Genomic DNA, 18808 nt, shown 5'->3' on the forward strand with positions numbered 1-18808 from the left:
GGTTTAATGTGATTGGGATGTCAGCGATAAACAGCTTAAATAGCAGCGCGGCTAAAGGACACCCTTGTTTCACTCCTGTATTTGTCTCAATGGGGGGTTGTTAAGTCTCCTTGTTGGTTCAACCGTACCCTGATCGTGGTGTTTACATGGAGGGCAATTATGGGCTGTAGGATTTCTTCGGGACAAGCCCAGCTCCTCAATTTCTTCCAGAGTTGGTCTCGGTTTATTGAGTCAAAAGCTTGACGCATGTCGACAAAAGCTAGATGTAGGTTTCTTTTTTGTTTTAGCGCTTCAAGCTTTAGTAAGTTCAGGATTACTAGGTTTACTTCAGTCCCCACGCCTTTGGTGAACCCAGTTTGTCGATGATCCAAGCAGTTTGATGTTGCGGCCCAGTTTGCTAGCTTCTGCTGTAAGAAAGATGCCATTATCTTGCCAATCCTATCTTGCAACGCGATTGGGCGATAGTTGTTTGGGTCTTCACAAAGATCTTTTTTGTAAATGGGCACCATTATTGCCGTGGACAAATTATTGCTGTGGCAATCTTTTTTCCACTGTGATGTGTTTAAATAAGATCTCGATGAAGCATGACCATTCTGTTCTGTTCTTTTTTAGCATTATATTACTAATGCCGTCCGGGCCAGCTGCTCTGGAGTTTTTTAATTTTGAAATTTTAGTGTTAATGTCTTCGAATGATTCAATCGTGCCCCAATCCACTTGTGCAACATGGTTGTCCTTTAGGGTACATTCGTCTTTAATAAAGAATAGCTTGGCAAAGTTTTACCCAAGTAGCCTCGGCTACCCCATTTGCTAGCTTTGCATTCTGGGAGGGAGCCTCATTGTTCAGGATTGACCAGATTTCTCTTGAATTTTGGGTCTCAATTAATTTTAACATCGAAGCCCCTCGTTCCTGATCTCTCATTGAGGCGAAGGATTTTTTCCAATTTCAATATTTTTGTTTTCTTTTTTTTATCAATAAGGATGTTAATGCACCAAAGGTTTTCTTCAGTTTTCTTATGCCTTTCCAGAATTTCTTTTTTTCTGTGCAAATCGTTGTACTCAACATGTGTTTATGTTGTGCATTATTACCTGTTTGCCCACCTTGAGGAAGTCAGAATTGCATCAACAAGGGAGTATAGTTTACCAGTGGCTCCACGTCAGCATTTTTTGCTCGTATTAAGTTGGTCATATTTGTGATCTGTTTTCCGTTGATTCTCAGGCGATTTCCTGCTTGATTTGTTTCTATATTGCCTTTGTGCATCCTGTCAGCATTATTTTGTTCTGTTAGCCAAAGAAGCACTAAGGCGTCATGGTCGCTTCTTGTCGTCGTATTCATTGATCGTTCCAGGACTTGGTCCCTGAGATTTAGAGACATCCAGATGTAGTCCAATGTTTTGTGTAAGCCCATGTTCTGCCACGTGGAATGGGGTGGAAAGTCACTGGTTACGTTTCCATTCGTCATGACACAATTTCGCATTTCCATAGCTTGAATCCAGCTTTTGCATCTAGTTGAGGCAGTTTGACCTGTAGTAGGGCTTGCGTTTGGTTGAAGTGGTGTGTCGATTAGATCTGCAAGATTTAAGTCACCACATATTATAATCTTTAGATGGGTGTATTCTAGTTGTCCTCGGTCAATTATTGATGTTAATGAAGTGTTTAGTAGAGATCTTTACTGGATTCCAGTATACGTTGATTACCAGAATATATTTCAGTTTTCCCACTGCATGGAGTTTTAGTTGTAGCAGTGTACCTTGGATTCTTTGATTCTATCACTTCCCAGCCTTTCCCTTGTTTGACCATCGTAACTAACCCTGAATAGGGTCTCCCTAAGCTGTTTTTAACTGCGAAGTTTGCAAGAGTAAGGTAGCCGTCTCCCTTGGGGGTCTCACGCAGCCACGTTTCTTGCAAACATATAATCAGGTTTAAATCCAGGTCTATAGAAAACTCGTTGAAAAGGTGACCAAAACCCCCTGTATTCTAGGATATGATTGTTGGAACGGTCCCTCTTGGATTCAATTCACTGCTAAGCTGGATTTCTTTCGGATCTTCGAGCAAGGATGCTTACTTTTCTTTTCACGTCCACATTGCCACTGGAATTAAAGGAATTTGTGGGGAGTTTCATCGTTTCCCTGAGCTTCAATCTGACCAGGTCTTTGGTCTTTTCGTTAAATGAGGATATATGATTGTCGTTTATGGAATTTTTTGGTGATGACACTTCTACTTTTACCTCAAAACCAAAAAACAACAGTTCCTCAGAGGCCGCAAGGATTGCCTGGCGTACCGCGTGGGATTTTATGTGCAGCAGTACTATGTCGGTGCTGCTCTCGGAAACGTATTCAACGATCTTGATGTCGTCTGTAGTTATTGTCCGAAGTGCCGGAACACTCTGGAGTAAATTCAGGATGTTCCTGCGATTTAGGTTCATTGGGTCATTGTCTGCAAGCACATTCTCGACTCTCAATTTGCCCACGGACTCGTTAACCTCCTTGATTATTTCAGTGGAGCCAGTTTTGTTTATTTTGGATCGTTGGGCCGCTGTGAATTTGGGGTTTGGATTTGAGCCATTGTGTGATGTAGTTGCAGGCCCACCAGCCGTTGATTTTTGGTTCTTTCGCTGGTGTGTGACATCATTACTGTCAAGTCTTGGTGACTTTACCAGGTTGTTGTGCCTTAGGCGTTCTAGTCCTGTCGAGCTGGAAACCAAGTTCGGGTTTAAGTTGTCGTCTTGTTTTCTTTTCCGAATCAGTCTTGGTTGTGGATCGGTCCGGTCAAACGTGGCAGCCGAGTGTTCACGTCTGTTTTGATCAAAGCCGGACGACGTCGTTTGACCAAGTTCATCCGCCGAATTGGCTGAATATGTGGACAGGTCTGCAAGATTGATTGATGAGGCTATGGAGTGGATTGAGCTACATTCGGATTCTCGACGAGCACGTTTTTTCGGGTTTCCTTTATCAGGTACAGTGGGCACGTTTGTTTCATTTGTTGTTTTTTGCTTTTTCTTTGCGTTGCTATAGATTTTAGATGCTCACAGTCAAACAGCTCAGGTCTGGGGGGCGTTGTTAAGTTTCTTATAAATTTCCTGGAACTGGTCGTTTGCTCCTTTTTGCGTCAGCCTTTTTGTTGTTATTACTCTTTTTTTTCCTGTCTTTGCCTCCTTTTCTTTTGTTCCTTTGCTCAACGTGAGTTGGAGTCGTCTTTGCCGGACCTTTGAACATATCAAACGCCAGGAAGGCGTTTTTGTCAATCAGGTCATGCGGGCCGGCTTGTGGGTCCACTGAAGCAGATTTTGATGAGTTTTCTTGGTTTGATGTCGATGGGTGCTGTGTTACTTGAAGTGGGGCATTGTTTTCCTGCTCTTGTTGAGGGTCATGCCCCTTAGCCATCTCCGCGACTTGTGTCATACTTTTGTCACTAGCGCCTGTGACGCAGCGATTCAAGTCAGATGACATTCCGAATTTTTTGTGGGGATCTCGGGTTGGTAACAAAGGCGCAGGACTGGTCGAGGCTACCACTGACTTTGTTCCTTCGGTGGCGTGATTCTCGCGCTTCTCCCTGTGGCGCAGCCATGTCATACATTCCACCACAGCCTCCATCAAGATTTCCTTCTCGTGGTTGTCTCGCATTGTGAGATCAGTTAGCCTTGATTGCCATGCCGCAGTTTGTTCTACTTCCCTTTCCAAACGTGCGAGTAGCTGAGTATTTAGGGTTTCCATTTTGTTTAATTTTTTATTTACGTTGGTTAAAATAGAACCCTGTGTCAAGATGCCGTCACTAAGCGTTTCATATAGCTTGGTAAACGGGATGAGAGCCAAAGAGGTGGCTGCTAAAACGTTGTGTATTTGGATTGCAGCGGCCATTGATATATTTGGTTTGGAGGCATCTTTTGTTTTTTCCTCGTTGGAAGCTGTACCACTTTGATCATTCTGCTTTTTTTCAAATGTGGTGGGCGTCAGGAGTCTTCTCCAAAGTACTTGTGTTTAGGTTTATTTTTGGAATGGTGTTGGTTACATACGCTTGCTCTCCTCTTTTTTGTGAGGATATTGAAGGTGAACTTCGTCGGGCTGAGTATGTGAGGACGCTTTTATCCGAATTTACGGGGGTGTGTAGCTCCCAATCATCGAGGCTGACGCGTCTTACCTTTTTTTTCAGTTTCAGGTGTGCTTCTGCTAATTTTTGCTTCATTAGTTCAAAATCTTCTTTTAGCCTCTTCATTAGACGCGCTTCCCGCGCAGCTGCTTCATGAATCGAATCGTTGGCATTTTCTGGTGTAATGAGTTGATCCGATTTTGATGAGCGTGAGCCCAAGACCTCCGCTTCCAAGTGACACAGAGTTTTTGAAATCAAAACTGTGGATTCTTGGACCGTTTTATCGATTGAAACAATGGCATTGCTGTGTGTTTTATTTGCCGGTGAGGCAAGCTTACTTTCGTAGTCAAGTTTCCATTTTGATTTTGCCGAAGTCATCTTGGCAAGTCGTTCGATCGTACTTGTTTTAGGAGCCAATTTTGTCAAAGTGGTTGAAATGTTCCTTGGGACAGTGTTGTCTCCGTTTTCTGGTTTCAAGGAATCAGGTTTTTCCATGTGGTCTTTGTGTTTTTCGGGGCAATTTTGTCCTGAAATGATGTCGCTCTCTGAAGCAACGTGGCCAGCTGTTTTTTCCGCCGCCTGGTTGCTTCCATTTACCGGTCTCAAGGGAGACAAGGCAACTGAAACTTCAAACAAGTCTCTGTCTGATTCCTCTAACAGGCAGAGCCGTAATGGAGCACTTTTGTCAGGTTCGGGCTTGTCGTGATTTATTGGCGTTTCAGCTCGCGTGGCACTGCTATAAGAATCTTTGATTTTTTCCATTGCTGTTTGCATAAATACCGGTAGCAATAGCTGTGAAGGCGCGCAAATGTCATCACCAGTTTGGTCCATGTGCGTGGGGGGGCTTGGGTCATTAGGCTCATTGTGTTGATGCGCTAGTTTGTCAAGTGTCCAATTATTCAAACTTGCAATCACTAGTGTCGAAAGCCACTGAATCATGTCGACATTTTTTGGCTCATTTCGCCCTCCCCTCCCCACTTGCGCCCCCAGTGGCACTTCTAGCTGTGCTGTGTCACTGCTCGCAGATTTCTCGGCGAGGGCCTGGCTAAGAGCTTGAGTTTGAGTGCAAGTACAAGATGTCCATGAGTCAGGAGAAGGATTACCATTTGTTGATTCAAGTAAGCCAGGTGTTTGCATGTCTGTTTGCAGTGACAGAGTCGTTATGGTTTGCTTGGGTGTTTAGGGGATCCACTATCAGGACAAGGGGGATATTTCCAGGGTTTTACCCTGATTGTTTTTTGCTTTAAGGCAAGTTTGAGGACCAGAGTCTTGCATAACAACTCACCTCTCCTTTCCTGCAGACTGAACTCTGCCGAAGTCTGTGCACGCTCCGTGCTCTTTCGGAGTTTTTAAAGGTGCTTGGGCTTGTTTTCCTTAAAGCCACACCAACACTGTTCTGAAAGCAGAAAACCAACACAGCAGCTGCAGCTCCTCTCTCCTCAACAGTTTACTGCAGACTGAACTCTGCCGAACTCCGCCTGGTATCGGGTGTAGGATAATCAATAATAAAAGTGGGTCTGACCAAAGGTCGAACACTGGTATCACCTTTGATTGAACCCATTATTTTTCCTTTCCTTTTCTCCCTTTGCCAAACAAAACTATGATCATATTACTAAGGTCAAAGTAAAACTGTAGAACCAGTATAATTTACAACTAAAAGGCCCTATAGTGCCCCGGAAATAACTTTTAACACATTTGCCTTTCGAATTTGGCTGTGCAGCAAGGGTCTGAGAAAGGAAACTGTTGTCTACAACTGGCATCGCCGCCCTTGCACACATGCATAAACAAGACTGCAACCACAACCCTGTATGTGTATCCGTCAGTCTGTGATAACTGTACACAATCTGCAGATTCCACATGTATCCCCTGCTCCACAGGGATGAGCTGCAGTGGGCTTTGGAAGGGATAAAGTTGCAGCAGTGCAATCAAACGCCATTTGAAACACAGGCTCTGCAGGAAGCAAAACAAAGTCTAACAAAGACAAAGTCTATAGTGTCTTACCGTGTAGAAGCAAGGAAGCACTATGGAAGCTGGAAATAGATCAGAGTGAAGCAAGAATGATAAAAGGAGGTGAGGTGACAAAGGACAACAAGCTGCGACAAGTATGAGACAAGCTATGCAACCTTAACTGAAGGATGAGCCGCCTTAAAGTAGTAAGGCTGCACCTCTGCTAGCTCCTTTTATTGGGTACTTTGGCATGTGATGTCAGGAATGTTGACTTGTTTGGATTGTGCTTGCTGGTAACAAACGGTTTCGGATCTTGAAGCCACACCATCAATCTGTCTCACGCACAGGCAACTTTTAAAAAAGATGTGCAATACATTTTCCGTTCCGCTACTGACACAGTTTATTGCAGCTGGTCCATCCAATCACTAAAACCTGAAAAATGTAACATGCAACAGTACTGACACTACTTCCCACATTCACTGGACATGGCTCCAGACCTCAAAGCCACACACCCGACCCTTTTACAGTGTTCAGGACAACATCTTAATTTCCTGGTGTAGATATTGTTTCTGGAGTAGTATATAATACATTTTTATCTTTCGTGTTTATAAACATTACCTATTGATGGTATGTCAATGTTATGGGTAAAAACAACAAAAGACAAAGTTACTGAAGAAAAGGCATTTAAACTGCAAGTTAAACTAAATACCTTCCAATTTTAACGTGTGCACGTTGCATCAGACCCACAGAACCAGCAAATGTACCAGACTACATCAAAATGACATTTCCTACTTCTGCTTTAGCCTTGCTTTCTCACCACGAAAGCCATTCCACATATCTGTATCATGACCTGAAATAAATAATTAAATTGTGCAGACTGATAGAAAATATTACCTGAGATGTTAAAGGAGTCTCCTCATCTGCCAACATGTAAGGACACAGCGGCGACCTGGTTTCCACTCGGCCACAGTGCAAGGATGAATCCTGGTTCTGCTCCACCAGCCTTCGAACGTCTTTCAGTTTCTCTTCCAAATCGAAAAGTGACAAATTGTGCTTGAGAGACGAACTACCAGATTTAGAGAGGAAGAGAGGGAAGAAGTGGATACAATGTGAACATGCTGATTTTTAAATAATGTTTTCAAGCCATCGCACGTCGGATAGGAAAGACACTCACTTTGAGGAAACATGGGCAATAGAGCCATGTATAACAGTTGAAGTTGGGGGGCAGAGCTATGCAAAGGAAAAACAAAAGGTCTGAAATAATGTATTAAGAAAAATGCCAGAAGTGTGTTCAAAGCAGAGCACAAAGCATGAACAGCACAAAAGAAATGTACTAATTTCATCATTTTTTAAATATAATATTAACCAGTATGGGGCCGCTACCACTGCATGGACTACTGCTTTACTGCATTTGTGTAAATGTGTCCTCACCGTAGTAACTGCTGTACTCATAGTGCTTACGCACCTTTTATCCACAGTATTGGAGTACCTAGATCATGGGGACGGGGCCAGAACCATGAATGCCCAGAAAACCGATTTTTATTTCTTCCAATGCAGTCATTGCAAATGCACCAGGCATTCCGTGCTCTATCCTCCATAACTGCATGCTCGTGCCTTTCCGTCTGCCTCTCCAGGAACTAACAGAGGGACAGGATTACAGGATTGGGGCTACAGTATTAACTGGAGTATTAGTGTGAAAGGTACAAAAATGTATGGAAGAAAGGAGACTCTGGATGACTAGTGCATTAGTCACTACTTTCCGTAACTTTTGCATACGCCATATCAGTCCACCCTAGTGGAATATTCTCAACGGAGTAACAGTCAGCGAAGATGTCATTCTCACATTCAACCATAGCAGAGCACGGGGACAGGTTACAGAGCACGGTTAAAGAAACTGAGCATCACTGTGATTGGACTTCCACAGCGTAATGTTCAAAGAAAGAGTTACTCAAACATCAAGACGAAACTCTGCAGATAGAAACAACTGTGACATGCCTCAGAGAGACTACGAATGGCACTTGACTGAGTACTAAATGGCGGATGAAGACATTTAGTACATTAACATTTAAACTTTGCACGCTTCCTTTATGAACGAAACCCCCACGGTACAACAACGTGTTTTGGGGTCCAAGTTCCTGGGTGATGCCCATAAGTGACAATGAGTCATGTAAGTTATAATGCCCGACGTAATGACAATGCAACACCATTTCCAGGCCTGCAGGGTTCTGAAAGAATGTTGGTACACAAATATCTTGATTTATATGAAACCCTAAAAAGCGTTTGCAAAAACACAGGTTGGATTCGCAAAGCAACCTTGTCGTCATGATGAAAAGAAGTCTTTCTGTAATCCTTCAAGCTGACATGAGACAAAGATAGTGGTTTTCCATCTAGTTCAATGGTTATTTTTAGGTTATTTTAATATGCTATTATACTGCACCAAATCACCACAGTAGTAGTTTTAGAGAACCGATCTTTGTCCAGGTATTTATTTTGAAATTTGATATAGCCCATACTTACAACCACCCCAAATGTATAGAGAGCTTGTAAAAAAAGAACGTTTCACGACAATAAGAGCAAGTAAGAAACAAGTTACTTACCTGTAAGTGTTGTTCTCCAGCATGGGTCTGGCATGGATTCACATGCTCATGAATATTCCCCGTCATCAGGCCAGGAATCCTTGGTAAAAGAAAAAAACAGTTCACTTATAAACTATCTTTCTACTATACACCAATCACCGAGCCCTGGGTCATACTCCCCTCAGCCAATGACTGCCCTCTCCCTAAGCCCCTCCTCTGGCAGCCATTTTCAGATTTGGTAGCATGTAAAGTGGCAGTATGACCAAGAAGAGCGCAGAGGGGCGAGGGTTCGCATGTGAATCCATGCCAGACCCATGGAGAATAACGGTTACAGGTAAGTAAACATTTTCTTTCTTCAGCATGGGGTCTGGCATGGATTCACATTCTCATGAATGTTATGTTATTATACTTATACCGCACCAAAGCCCGTGGGCATCCAGGCGCCGAGAGACAGATCGATGGATGAGTAAGATTGCACAGGAATCATAAGTACTGGTTCAAAAGGGTCATTTTCAACTGCTTTCGGAAGGCAAGGTGGTTCTCTGATTTACGCAGCTGTGTTAGTAAGGCATTCCATGCCTTAGTTCCCTGAACGTGGAACGCTCGACCAAGGCCACAGCCTTGTTTTACCCAATGTAATTCCGATAGGGAGCCCTGGGCTGATCTCAGGTTTTTTTGGGATGGTAAATATTAACCATATCTTTCAGGTAGGCTGGGGCGTTACCTAAGATGCACTTATGGCATGTGGAGAACAATTTAAACTGAATATGGGCTGCCACTGGAAGCCAGTGTAGCTTTTTTTCTTGCTGCAGTTGTTGGTTCCAAACGTTTAATCTGGAAGATGATATGTATAGCAGCATTCTGAATTTTCAGCAATTGTTGGATATCGGCCTTATTAGCACCTCCTAGTAATGCGTTGCAGTAATCGACACGTGGGAGGTTCACCGCTCTCACAAGTTTAATGCGATTCTCTATTGATAGAAGTTTTTTCGGGGATAGGTATGGGTACAACTTCTTTTGGCGACCTGATTTATTTTAAAGCCTTTCAGCCGTGTCGCATCCGTGTGGCAGTTTATTTGGAGGAACCAATCCCCTACCTCCTTGGTTTGTAAACAGAGCGAGTGGTTTGCCACACAATGATTGCGCCACACACAAGTTTCAAAAGGAATAATGAGTTTCTTTATATTTTGTGATTTGATCACACAAAAAAAGAAAATTGATGAACAAATTATGGAGTTTTCCATTTATAGTCACAAAGCCCTCTGGTTTACACGTGTTTCGGCTGCTCAAGAGCCTTTTTCAAAACAAACAATTTGGGCAATAAGATCATTTATATTCATGTCCATGCTCTTGCTCAATTTTCTTTCACAAAAAAGTCCCGGGTAAATCCCTTGTGTCTCTTCCCGTCCAAGTTCCTCGGTCCGCGAGGAACCTGCACGGGAAGACGCCAAACTTGTGTGTGGCGCAATCATTGTGTGGCAAACCACTCTTTGATTCTCTATTGAGACCAATGGCGCTACTTGCCGAAGTACCTTGAGATGATAGCTGGTACTGGTGGTAAAGGCTATTACGTGAGCTTCACAGTCCAAGCTTTCTTCCATCTAGGTGCCAAGCGTCTTTACCTTTTGTACTACCTTAATCTGGCTACCGTCAATGATGAAGCTGGCATACCTCAGACCTAAGTTGGTTTGGGCCTGTCGAGGACAGAATAACGTGAGTTCGGTCTTAGCCGCATTCAGACAGAGCCAGTTAGTAGACATCCAGGTATAAGGCATCCAGTATCCATTGATCCTTCTTATGATCTCCAGTAATGTCCAGCACCAGCTGGAAATCATCAGCATTATTGCAGAAGAATATCTCCAGCAGTTCTAGGTCACCACACAAAGGGAGGATGTACATATTGAACAACAAGGGAGAAAGGCACGCCCCCTGGGGCACTCCACATGTTATAATTTGTGACTCAGAAGCACTGTCACCCCAATGTACTCGTGACTGGCGGCCCTCTAGGAAAGATCTAAACCAAGTAATAGCATCCGTAGAGAGACCTCCGACAGTTGTCATCCGGTCAAGAAGTATTTTATGATCTAGCAAGTCGAAGGCTGCCGATAGATCTAACAACATCAGCAGCTCTGACTTGCTATGTTCCAGCTTCGAGAGCATGTGCGTCTGTAAGTCCAGGAGTGCAATCTCAGTACCATGATAACTCCTGAACCCTGACAGTTTCACATGCAGTATACCGGTGGTTTGGAATTAGGATTGTAGCTGTATCGTGGCTGCTTTATCGATAAGCTTAAGAAAAAATAAGGTATCAGTAATAGGCCTTAAATTTGCTACATCAGTAGGTTCAAGTCCCACTTTTTTTTTTGCAACAGTGCGACTGCTATGCTCTTAATTGACTGGGGAATAACACCAGTTCGAAAGGAGGAATTCACAAATCTGCAAAGAAAGGGTGCAAATAAGTCCTTATGTTCTAATAAATATTTTGATGGGAGCAATTCTCCCAGGCAGTTGGTAGGATGCATAGTTTTTAGTATGTCAAGCATTTCAACTGTGGTAGATTCCTTGAATCGAAACCCTGTGGGCTGATCTAGTTGAGTTAAGGTTTCAGATTGCTCATTTAACAAGTTCTTTAAGGGATTGACACGGGTTTCTTGTGCCTCAGTCTGGCTATGATTGGATATGAGAACTGGGGGAGAGGATGCCGACGCTTCCTTCTTGATTTCATGTTGTGCTTTCAATAGTTTGTCAGCAAATGCCTTCTGTAGTCTCTTACAGTCATCGACTGTAGGTTTGATAGGGGACTAGAGGCGATGGGGTTTTCCCAGGTTCTGAAGAGTCGAAAGAGTTATTTTGTCAGATCCCCAGGCAAGTTGCTTTAATGATCTCGTTATTATAATGCCTCTCTTTAGATTTCCAGGCCAAAAAATTCTTTGTGGAGTTATTCTTTCGCCAATGCGTGTTCCGCCTGTCTTTTATTGGCCCTGGCTCAGCCAGGGCTGGGGAAAACCATTTATGGCGATTTGGTAGATCTCTGACAGTTTTATCTATCTTACATAGGGGTGCGTTTAGCTAGCGTTTCTGAGATCTCTTCATTATAAGTATTTATGAAGGTCTCTGGGCCATCAAGATCATTTGTTTTAGTCATCAGGGATTGCATACATATGGCCAAAATAGGGGCAGTAACACCCTTAAGATTTTGGGTTTTGGCTCATGCACTCTGCGTGCTTTAGCTGGAAGATTCAACAGGCATGAGACAAAGAAATGGTCAGACCAGATGCAAGGTGTGGTCATAATGTTTTCGATCTGTATATTTCCACTACCAATCCAGAATATGATCCCTATTATGTGTGGGTTCGGTATTATGAACTGTGATATGGTGGATTTTCAGCATTTTTTCCAATTCCAATGCTTTCTTGTCCTGTTTGTCGTTTTTCCAACGATTAAAATCACCTAAGATAACCAAGGCTGAATTAGTTGTTATCATGGGTGCGACAATGTTAACAACATCATCATTAAAACTATCTGATTCCCCAGGTGGCAGATAGAGTAATACCAGGTTGATGTTGCAATTGTAATTTGAAATCAATTTAACATGGATCTCACTACCTGTGCACTTGACTTTGGCCTCATAAAACCCCAGCTGTTTTTTTACATATGACAGCCACTCCACCCCCTATGGCTCCCTCATGATGTTTTCTGATAAATACGTAGCCCGGGGGAGGAGGGGGGAGCGGAGACCAGTTCTATAGTGGCTCCATGGGCTTCAGTGAGCCATGCTTCCGTAAGACACATGACGTCCACCCCTTGCTCCTGGATGTAGTCGTGTATATCTATGGTATGTTTCACTAGGGAGCGAGTGTTCAATAGAACCATAGTAAGTTTGGATGGCAAACTCTCTGTCCCCAGTGAAGGTTTCATTTTGTCTGTGTTACATGATTTAGTATCCTTATTACAGTTAGTGCTACTTTGGTCTGATGTGGTACTAAAGGCTCCCCATATAACTCTTAATTGAGTGGTAACTTTAGTAATCTCCCATGTATGCTCCATATGTGACACATGGTCGGAAGATTGCCTTTTGTCCTTACCCATGGTTTTCATATTTCCAACAGGAACCGTGATGGCAGAATGTTGGGGCAAGTCTGCATGTCCGTGCACAGACTCACTGGTGCCGTTCGCGCTGGGGCGTTCGCGCCAGAGGGTGGAAAAAGTACTGCGCGAAAACTACAGTCCTTCTGGGGAATGTAGTTTGAACTCACTTACACGTGTGTGCCGAGAAAAGGACACGTATTCTAGTCACTCGTGTTTGATGCGGCAGATCAGGCACTTAGCAAGTTAAAAAATGCACTAATCAAGAGGGTTACACAACAATCAATTCTGGCTGCAATTACAATATTTTACAAAGGAGAAGTAAAATCAAATAATAAAACAGCAGCTTTGGCAATAAAACACCTACTAGACTTTCTCTATGAATAAAGAATACATAGCAGTACATACATTCACAACCACGGGAGGTGGCAAGGCTCAACAGAAGCAATTACTCTTACCTCCTCACCACGCTCACCTTCAAGCGAACAGGATGTGCAGCACTGCTTGGCTGACAATGGACTCCTCTCTGGAATACCTGTTCATGCAGTAGAATCTCGTGAAGGTGTGCGCAGATTTCCACGTAGCAGCCCTGCAGATATCCAGCAGGGGCACACCAGACAGGACAATGACTGATTGTTAGGCAGAAACCTGTACAGTTCCCTTTGGGAACACTGCAAAAGATTTAGGACTACAGGTGTAAGCAGTAAACACACTTGGTAGCAGTCTGTACCACCCAGGTTTACCTGGTAGCTGTGGCTGAGCTGTAGCCGGAGAGCCACCTGGAGATGGAAGCCTTGGACAAGGCCTTCCCATGGTTCACAGGACCGAAGTTCACAAAAAGCTGAGAAATCTTCCAGAAACTCTTAGTGCGAGCTACATAGAACTTCAGAGCACGTGCCACATTCAGCGAGTGCAGAGTCCTTTCAGCCAGCACCAAAGGCGTCGGAAAAAACACAAGCAACACCAAAGGTTTGTTGAGATGGAATTCCAACGGAACCTTCGGCATGAAGGAGGGGTGCGTCCGCAGCACCAGCCTTCGTGTTAAGTCAAATAAGGCCACTTACACGATAGGGCCTGGATCTCACCTACCCTCCTGGCAGAGATGATAGCCACAAGGAAAGCCGTCTTACAAGAAAGGGACTTTAGAGGAGCTTGATTCATAGGCTCGAAAGGAGGCCTCATGAGCCGTGTCAGAACCACGTTGAGTTCCCACGCCTGGGCAGGTGCCTTCACTGGCAGGAATGATCGGGACAGTCCTTTAAGGAACTCATTTACCAGACAGTGTGACCAAAGCGAAGACCGTCCCGGAGACCTGGTGTAGAGGGACACAGCCGCCAGATGCACTTTGATGGAGGTGTGAGCCAGTCCCGCCCTGGCCAAGGACAATAAGTATGGAAGGACCTGGGTGGCCGTGACCCTCAGAGGATTGAGCTTCTGTGTCCGGCACCACATGTGAAGCGCTTCCACTTGTTCACGTAGCATTTAAGAGTAGACGACCATCTGGCCCTGGCAAGGACCTCTCTGCAGTCCACAGGAAGCTCGTATTTTTTTTTTTTAAATTTGATTTATTAATATTGCGCGCCAGGCCCAAAGGCATCTGGGCACATTTCTTACACAGTTGCAGATAACATCACAGATCACAGTACGGAGTGCATAGTGAAATATAGATTACATACTTTTATACAGGCAATTTGTCTGTACTGTTTACAGTGAGAAAGTTAGAAAGTACAGTGTTTACAAAAACATACCAACCAAACTCTAATCCTCCAATCCTGCAGAAGCCAAGCCTTCCGGTTCAGCGGCCCTGGGTTGTGGTGTAGGATTGAACCTCCTTCTCTGGTGAGCAGGTCCGCGACCACTGCCAGCTTGACTGGTGGTGACGTCGACAGGCTTAGAAGGTCATGGTACCAAATCTGCCTCATCTTGCACTGGCACCGTTTGAGTCAATTGATGAATCGCAGTAAGAGGGGCAACGGCGTAAACGCATACAGGAACAGGCCTTCCCACAGGAAGAAGAATGTCCCCTCCATGCTCTTCGGCTGGTGGAACCTGCTGGCAAACCTCTGGCACTTGGATTTTGTCACTCTCGCAAATAGGTCAATCTGGGGCCTGCCCCACCTGAGAAAGAGACTGTCCACTTGATCCTACTGAAGCTCCAACTCCTGGCAAGAGCGTAGTTCCCTGCTGAGAGAGTCAGCGATGGTGTTCTTGACTCCCGCCAGGTTTAAAGGAATGAGGAACATCCCCTGGGAGATGGCCCTGTGGCACAAATCCTGCGCCCCTCTGGAGAGCACCAGGGACCTGGTGCCCCCCTGCTTCCAGATGTAGAACATCTTGGTGGTATGGTATTGTCCGTAAAGGCACTCACCACCTTGCCCTTGAGGGACGGGAGGAACGACATGAGGGCCCAGAACACTGCCTGCAGCTCCAGGACATTGATGTGGTGGTCCGTCTCCTCCGGTAACCACAGACCTCTGGCATGGAGACGTCTGGTGTGAGCTCCCCAGCCCTCCCGGGAAGCGTCAGTGGTGACCGTCTCCTGGTAAGGGGAGGGGGTTCTGGAAATCCGTGCCTCTGGCAATGTTGGAGCTCACATCCCACCACCTTATCGTGCGACGGAACTCCTCATCGAGGACAATCTTGTCGGCGAATCTTCCGGACACCTGGATCCAAAAAGTGTCCAGGAACTCCTGAAGGGGCCGCATCCGCAACCTGCAGAGCCTGAACAGGTAGATACACAACATCATGCCGAGCAGCGACTTGATGGTCCTCACTGTAGCGAACTTCAGTGCCAACAGAATGGATTCTCTCCTGTATTCCAAGGGAGCCACCAGGTAGGAGACCGTGTTGAGCCTGAATCCCAGGAACAGAGCATCTTGCGAAGGAATCAAGCAGGACTTCGAATAGTTTACTGAGAACCCCAGCTCCGTCAGCAGCCAGACAGACGGCGATCTCCCTTGACTTGCCACGGATGAGCCAGTCGTTGAGGTATGGGTACACATGTATTCCTTGCAGGCGCAGATGGGCCGCCACTGGTGCCAGGCACTTTGTAAAGACTCTGATTGATTGATTTGTTTATTTATAGAGCGCTTTATGCCAAGGCGCTGTACAATGGAACAACTCATACAGTGAACAACAATAAACAATGTGAGCAAAATTACATGATGAATCATTCAACAGTAAAACAGTGCAAAAAGCAGTTAACTGTGGAGAAGGGAGGTAGAGAGGAAGTAGGATTGGCGAGGGGGAATAGAAAAGAAAAGAACAAGTGAGGAACAGGAAAATGGGAGAATGGAGGGAGAGGGGATTAAGGAGTCAGAAGAGGGAGAGGGGGGGGATGAAGAGAGAATGGGAAGATCTTCAAGGAGGAGAGTGGAGGAGAAGGGATTTAAGGGCAGGGCCTTGAACTGGTAGTGCTTCCCTTGTACGACAAAGCGCAGGAACTGAAATGTTTTTCGTGAATGGGGATGTTGAAGTACGCATCCTCTAGATCCAGCAACGCCAGAAGTCTCCCTCATCCAGTTGGCCGAGCACGTGCTGCAACGTGACCATCCTGAATTTTTGGGACTCGATGTACTTGTTGAGTCGTCGTACATCAAGAATGGGCTCCAGCCCCAGGTCTTCCTTCTTACTAAGAAATATCTGGAGTAAACTCGGGAACCCTGGAGCCGCTTTGGTACCTGCTCTATCACCCCCTTTCTTAACATGGCCCACACCTCCAGCCGTAGCTGAGGGATGTGCTGTTCTTGCTGAGCCAACAGTGGTATCCACGGACACTTTTACTAAAACTCCAAAGTGTGTCCGTGGGCGAGAGCGTCCTGCACCCATCGGTCGGTGGAGATGTTTTCCCAAACGCTGACGAAGTTCACCAGCCAGCCTCCTGCAGGGGTGGGGGCCCTATGTCTTGGCCAGTTCAATCCTGCTTGGCAGCCTTGGAATGATGGCGGCCACATCCGAAAGCCTTGGAACGACCCCTGTAAGCCTCCTGGGTCATGCAATGGGATGATTGGCGGTACGGGGATGTCCTCTGCCGAAACCTTTATATGATCTTCCCGACTTCCCTCCTGAGGAACGAAAGGAGGGCTGGTGCTGTTGCAGCGTGCCCAGGGCACGGGCCGTCTGTGTCAGTCTTAATGGCCTGCAGTGATTCATTGACCGCCTTTCCAAAAAGAATGTCCCCATCGAACTGCATGTCCAGGATCCTCGTCTGAACTTCCTGCCTAAAGGCGGTGGCCTTCAAACGGCCACAGCGAGGGTGGCAGACCCTGTTCCCCATTTAGCAGAACCCTGTGTCCGCAATGTCCATGGCCACGGTGATGGCATGGTCCGATGCTATCCCGCCTTCCTGAAGGATCTCCAGCGCCTCGACACGTTTGTCCTCGGGGAGGAATTCCAGGAGCAAGGCCATCTTGTACCATAACTCCTGTTCGTACCTGGCCAGGATCGCTAAAGTGTTAGCTGCCTTGACCATCATAGCCACCGAGTAGATGACCTTTCTATCCATGGCGTCCAACTTCTTCCCCTTCTGTCCGGGGAAACGGAGGCAGAGGATGACGGGTTGGATGACTTCTTCCGTGCACCCGTCAAGACCACCGAGTCTGGCGATGGCTGTGACCGCAGACACTTGGGTGCAGACTTCGGCACCCAATATTTCTTCTCCAGCCCGTCTCTTTTCGCTGGGGCTGAGGGTGGGTTTTTCAGCAGCGCCATGCCCTCGTCCCAGACGTCGTCCAGGAGGAGCACCGCCAGAACGACCGATCTTCCTTTTTGCCTCCCGGTGTTGATACAGAAAACCCTCCTCCTTCGTCTCCTCCGGCGTGAGCTGGAAGAGTTCGACGAGCGGGCGACCATGGAGTGGAACAAACCCACTTCGTCCAGGGGCAAAGCCTTTGGAGGCAGAGTGATGTCGTCGGTGTCTGTCGTTGCCATGTCTGTTCCTGTATCCCTAGGTTGGAGGGCAAGTGTGGTGTTTGGTGAGAAGGCATAGGGCGCCACTTCCTTTTCTTCAGCGGTGGTGGGCCCAGAGGCAATGGGGCCGGGGCCAGTGGGGTCATCAGCATCCTCTTCTGTATCTCCGACACCAGCATGTATAGAGTCGAAAGAATGTCCTGAGACAAATTTATTTTGGGGAGCAGGCTTGTTGGGCCCAGCGCTGTCATCCCCATCCTCATCGTTGCCCCCTCTGGGGACTTCCTCCTCGACTTTCCTGTTGTCATCCCCAACGTGCTCCTAAACCGTGTGGACAGAAACCATGTCCTCTTCATCGGAAGAAGAAATAGTCATGCCCTGGAGACCTTCCACTCAGCCCCCTCCCTTTTTGTGCCCTGAGAGGTTGGTCTCGGGCTTAGGGATAGTATCCTTTTTTCCAGGGGTTTTACACTGGCTTGGCCGAAGACTCCCGCCTGGGAGGAAGAGCCACTCTGGCCACCGTCGGGGAACCCTGGACTAGGTTAGCCCCTTTTGCCTTCGAAAGGGCAGCCGCCACCAACTCGATAGTTGCGGACGATTTAGCCTAGACCACTTGGGCCTTCACGGGCAGGTTGGACACCTTACCCTACAGCTTGGCCTTCTCCGGTTTCTCCCGCAGCTTCCCAGGGATAGCGGACATCCTCTTCGATGAAGAGCTGGAGCGATGGCTGGTGATGGGGGCCGATGGAAATGATCGCGCCCTGCCCATCGCGGGACCCGTTTGCGCGGCGACCCCCAACGGAAACGGACTTGCAGAGCTTGGCCTTGTCTTGGACCCCCATGGATGGGCTGCCCTCAAAGGACTTAGAAGCCCGCTGTGACTGGCTGGATCTGGGTGAGACATGCCCCTGTTAACCACATGGTGTAGAGGCCTTGGCGTTGGCCCACGCTGCCAGTCTGCTGTGCCGATCCTTGATGGTGCGCTCGGTAAAGCCACGACAGATCTTGCAATCTTTCACCTTGTTTGTCGGGTGAAGACAAAGGCACTGGGATGCTTGTCCTCCACTAACACATTCCTTAAACCGCAGCTGGTGCAGAGCTTGAAGAGGGAACCCTCGTCCTCCTCCTCCTCCGACATGGTCCAGCATGTGGTGTAGGCCTGATGACCTTCTGGAATCTTCGAAGGAAAAACTCTACGATTCTGCCCT

General features: G+C 46.4%; 1 protein-coding gene across 1 annotated transcript in view; it reads right to left on the bottom strand.

The window, feature by feature from the left end:
• PEX3 (peroxisomal biogenesis factor 3) overlaps positions 1-18808 on the bottom strand; it is a 515228-nt gene that overhangs the window by 194195 nt on the left and 302225 nt on the right. The window contains exon 8 of the mRNA XM_069606799.1: positions 6925-7096. Within this exon, the coding sequence (XP_069462900.1) occupies positions 6925-7096 (172 nt within the window). The remainder of the gene's footprint in view (positions 1-6924; positions 7097-18808) is intronic.

Source organism: Ambystoma mexicanum, chromosome 4p (assembly GCF_040938575.1).
Source record: "Ambystoma mexicanum isolate Mex_15411 chromosome 4p, UKY_AmexF1_1, whole genome shotgun sequence".
Lineage (NCBI taxonomy): Eukaryota > Metazoa > Chordata > Amphibia > Caudata > Ambystomatidae > Ambystoma > Ambystoma mexicanum.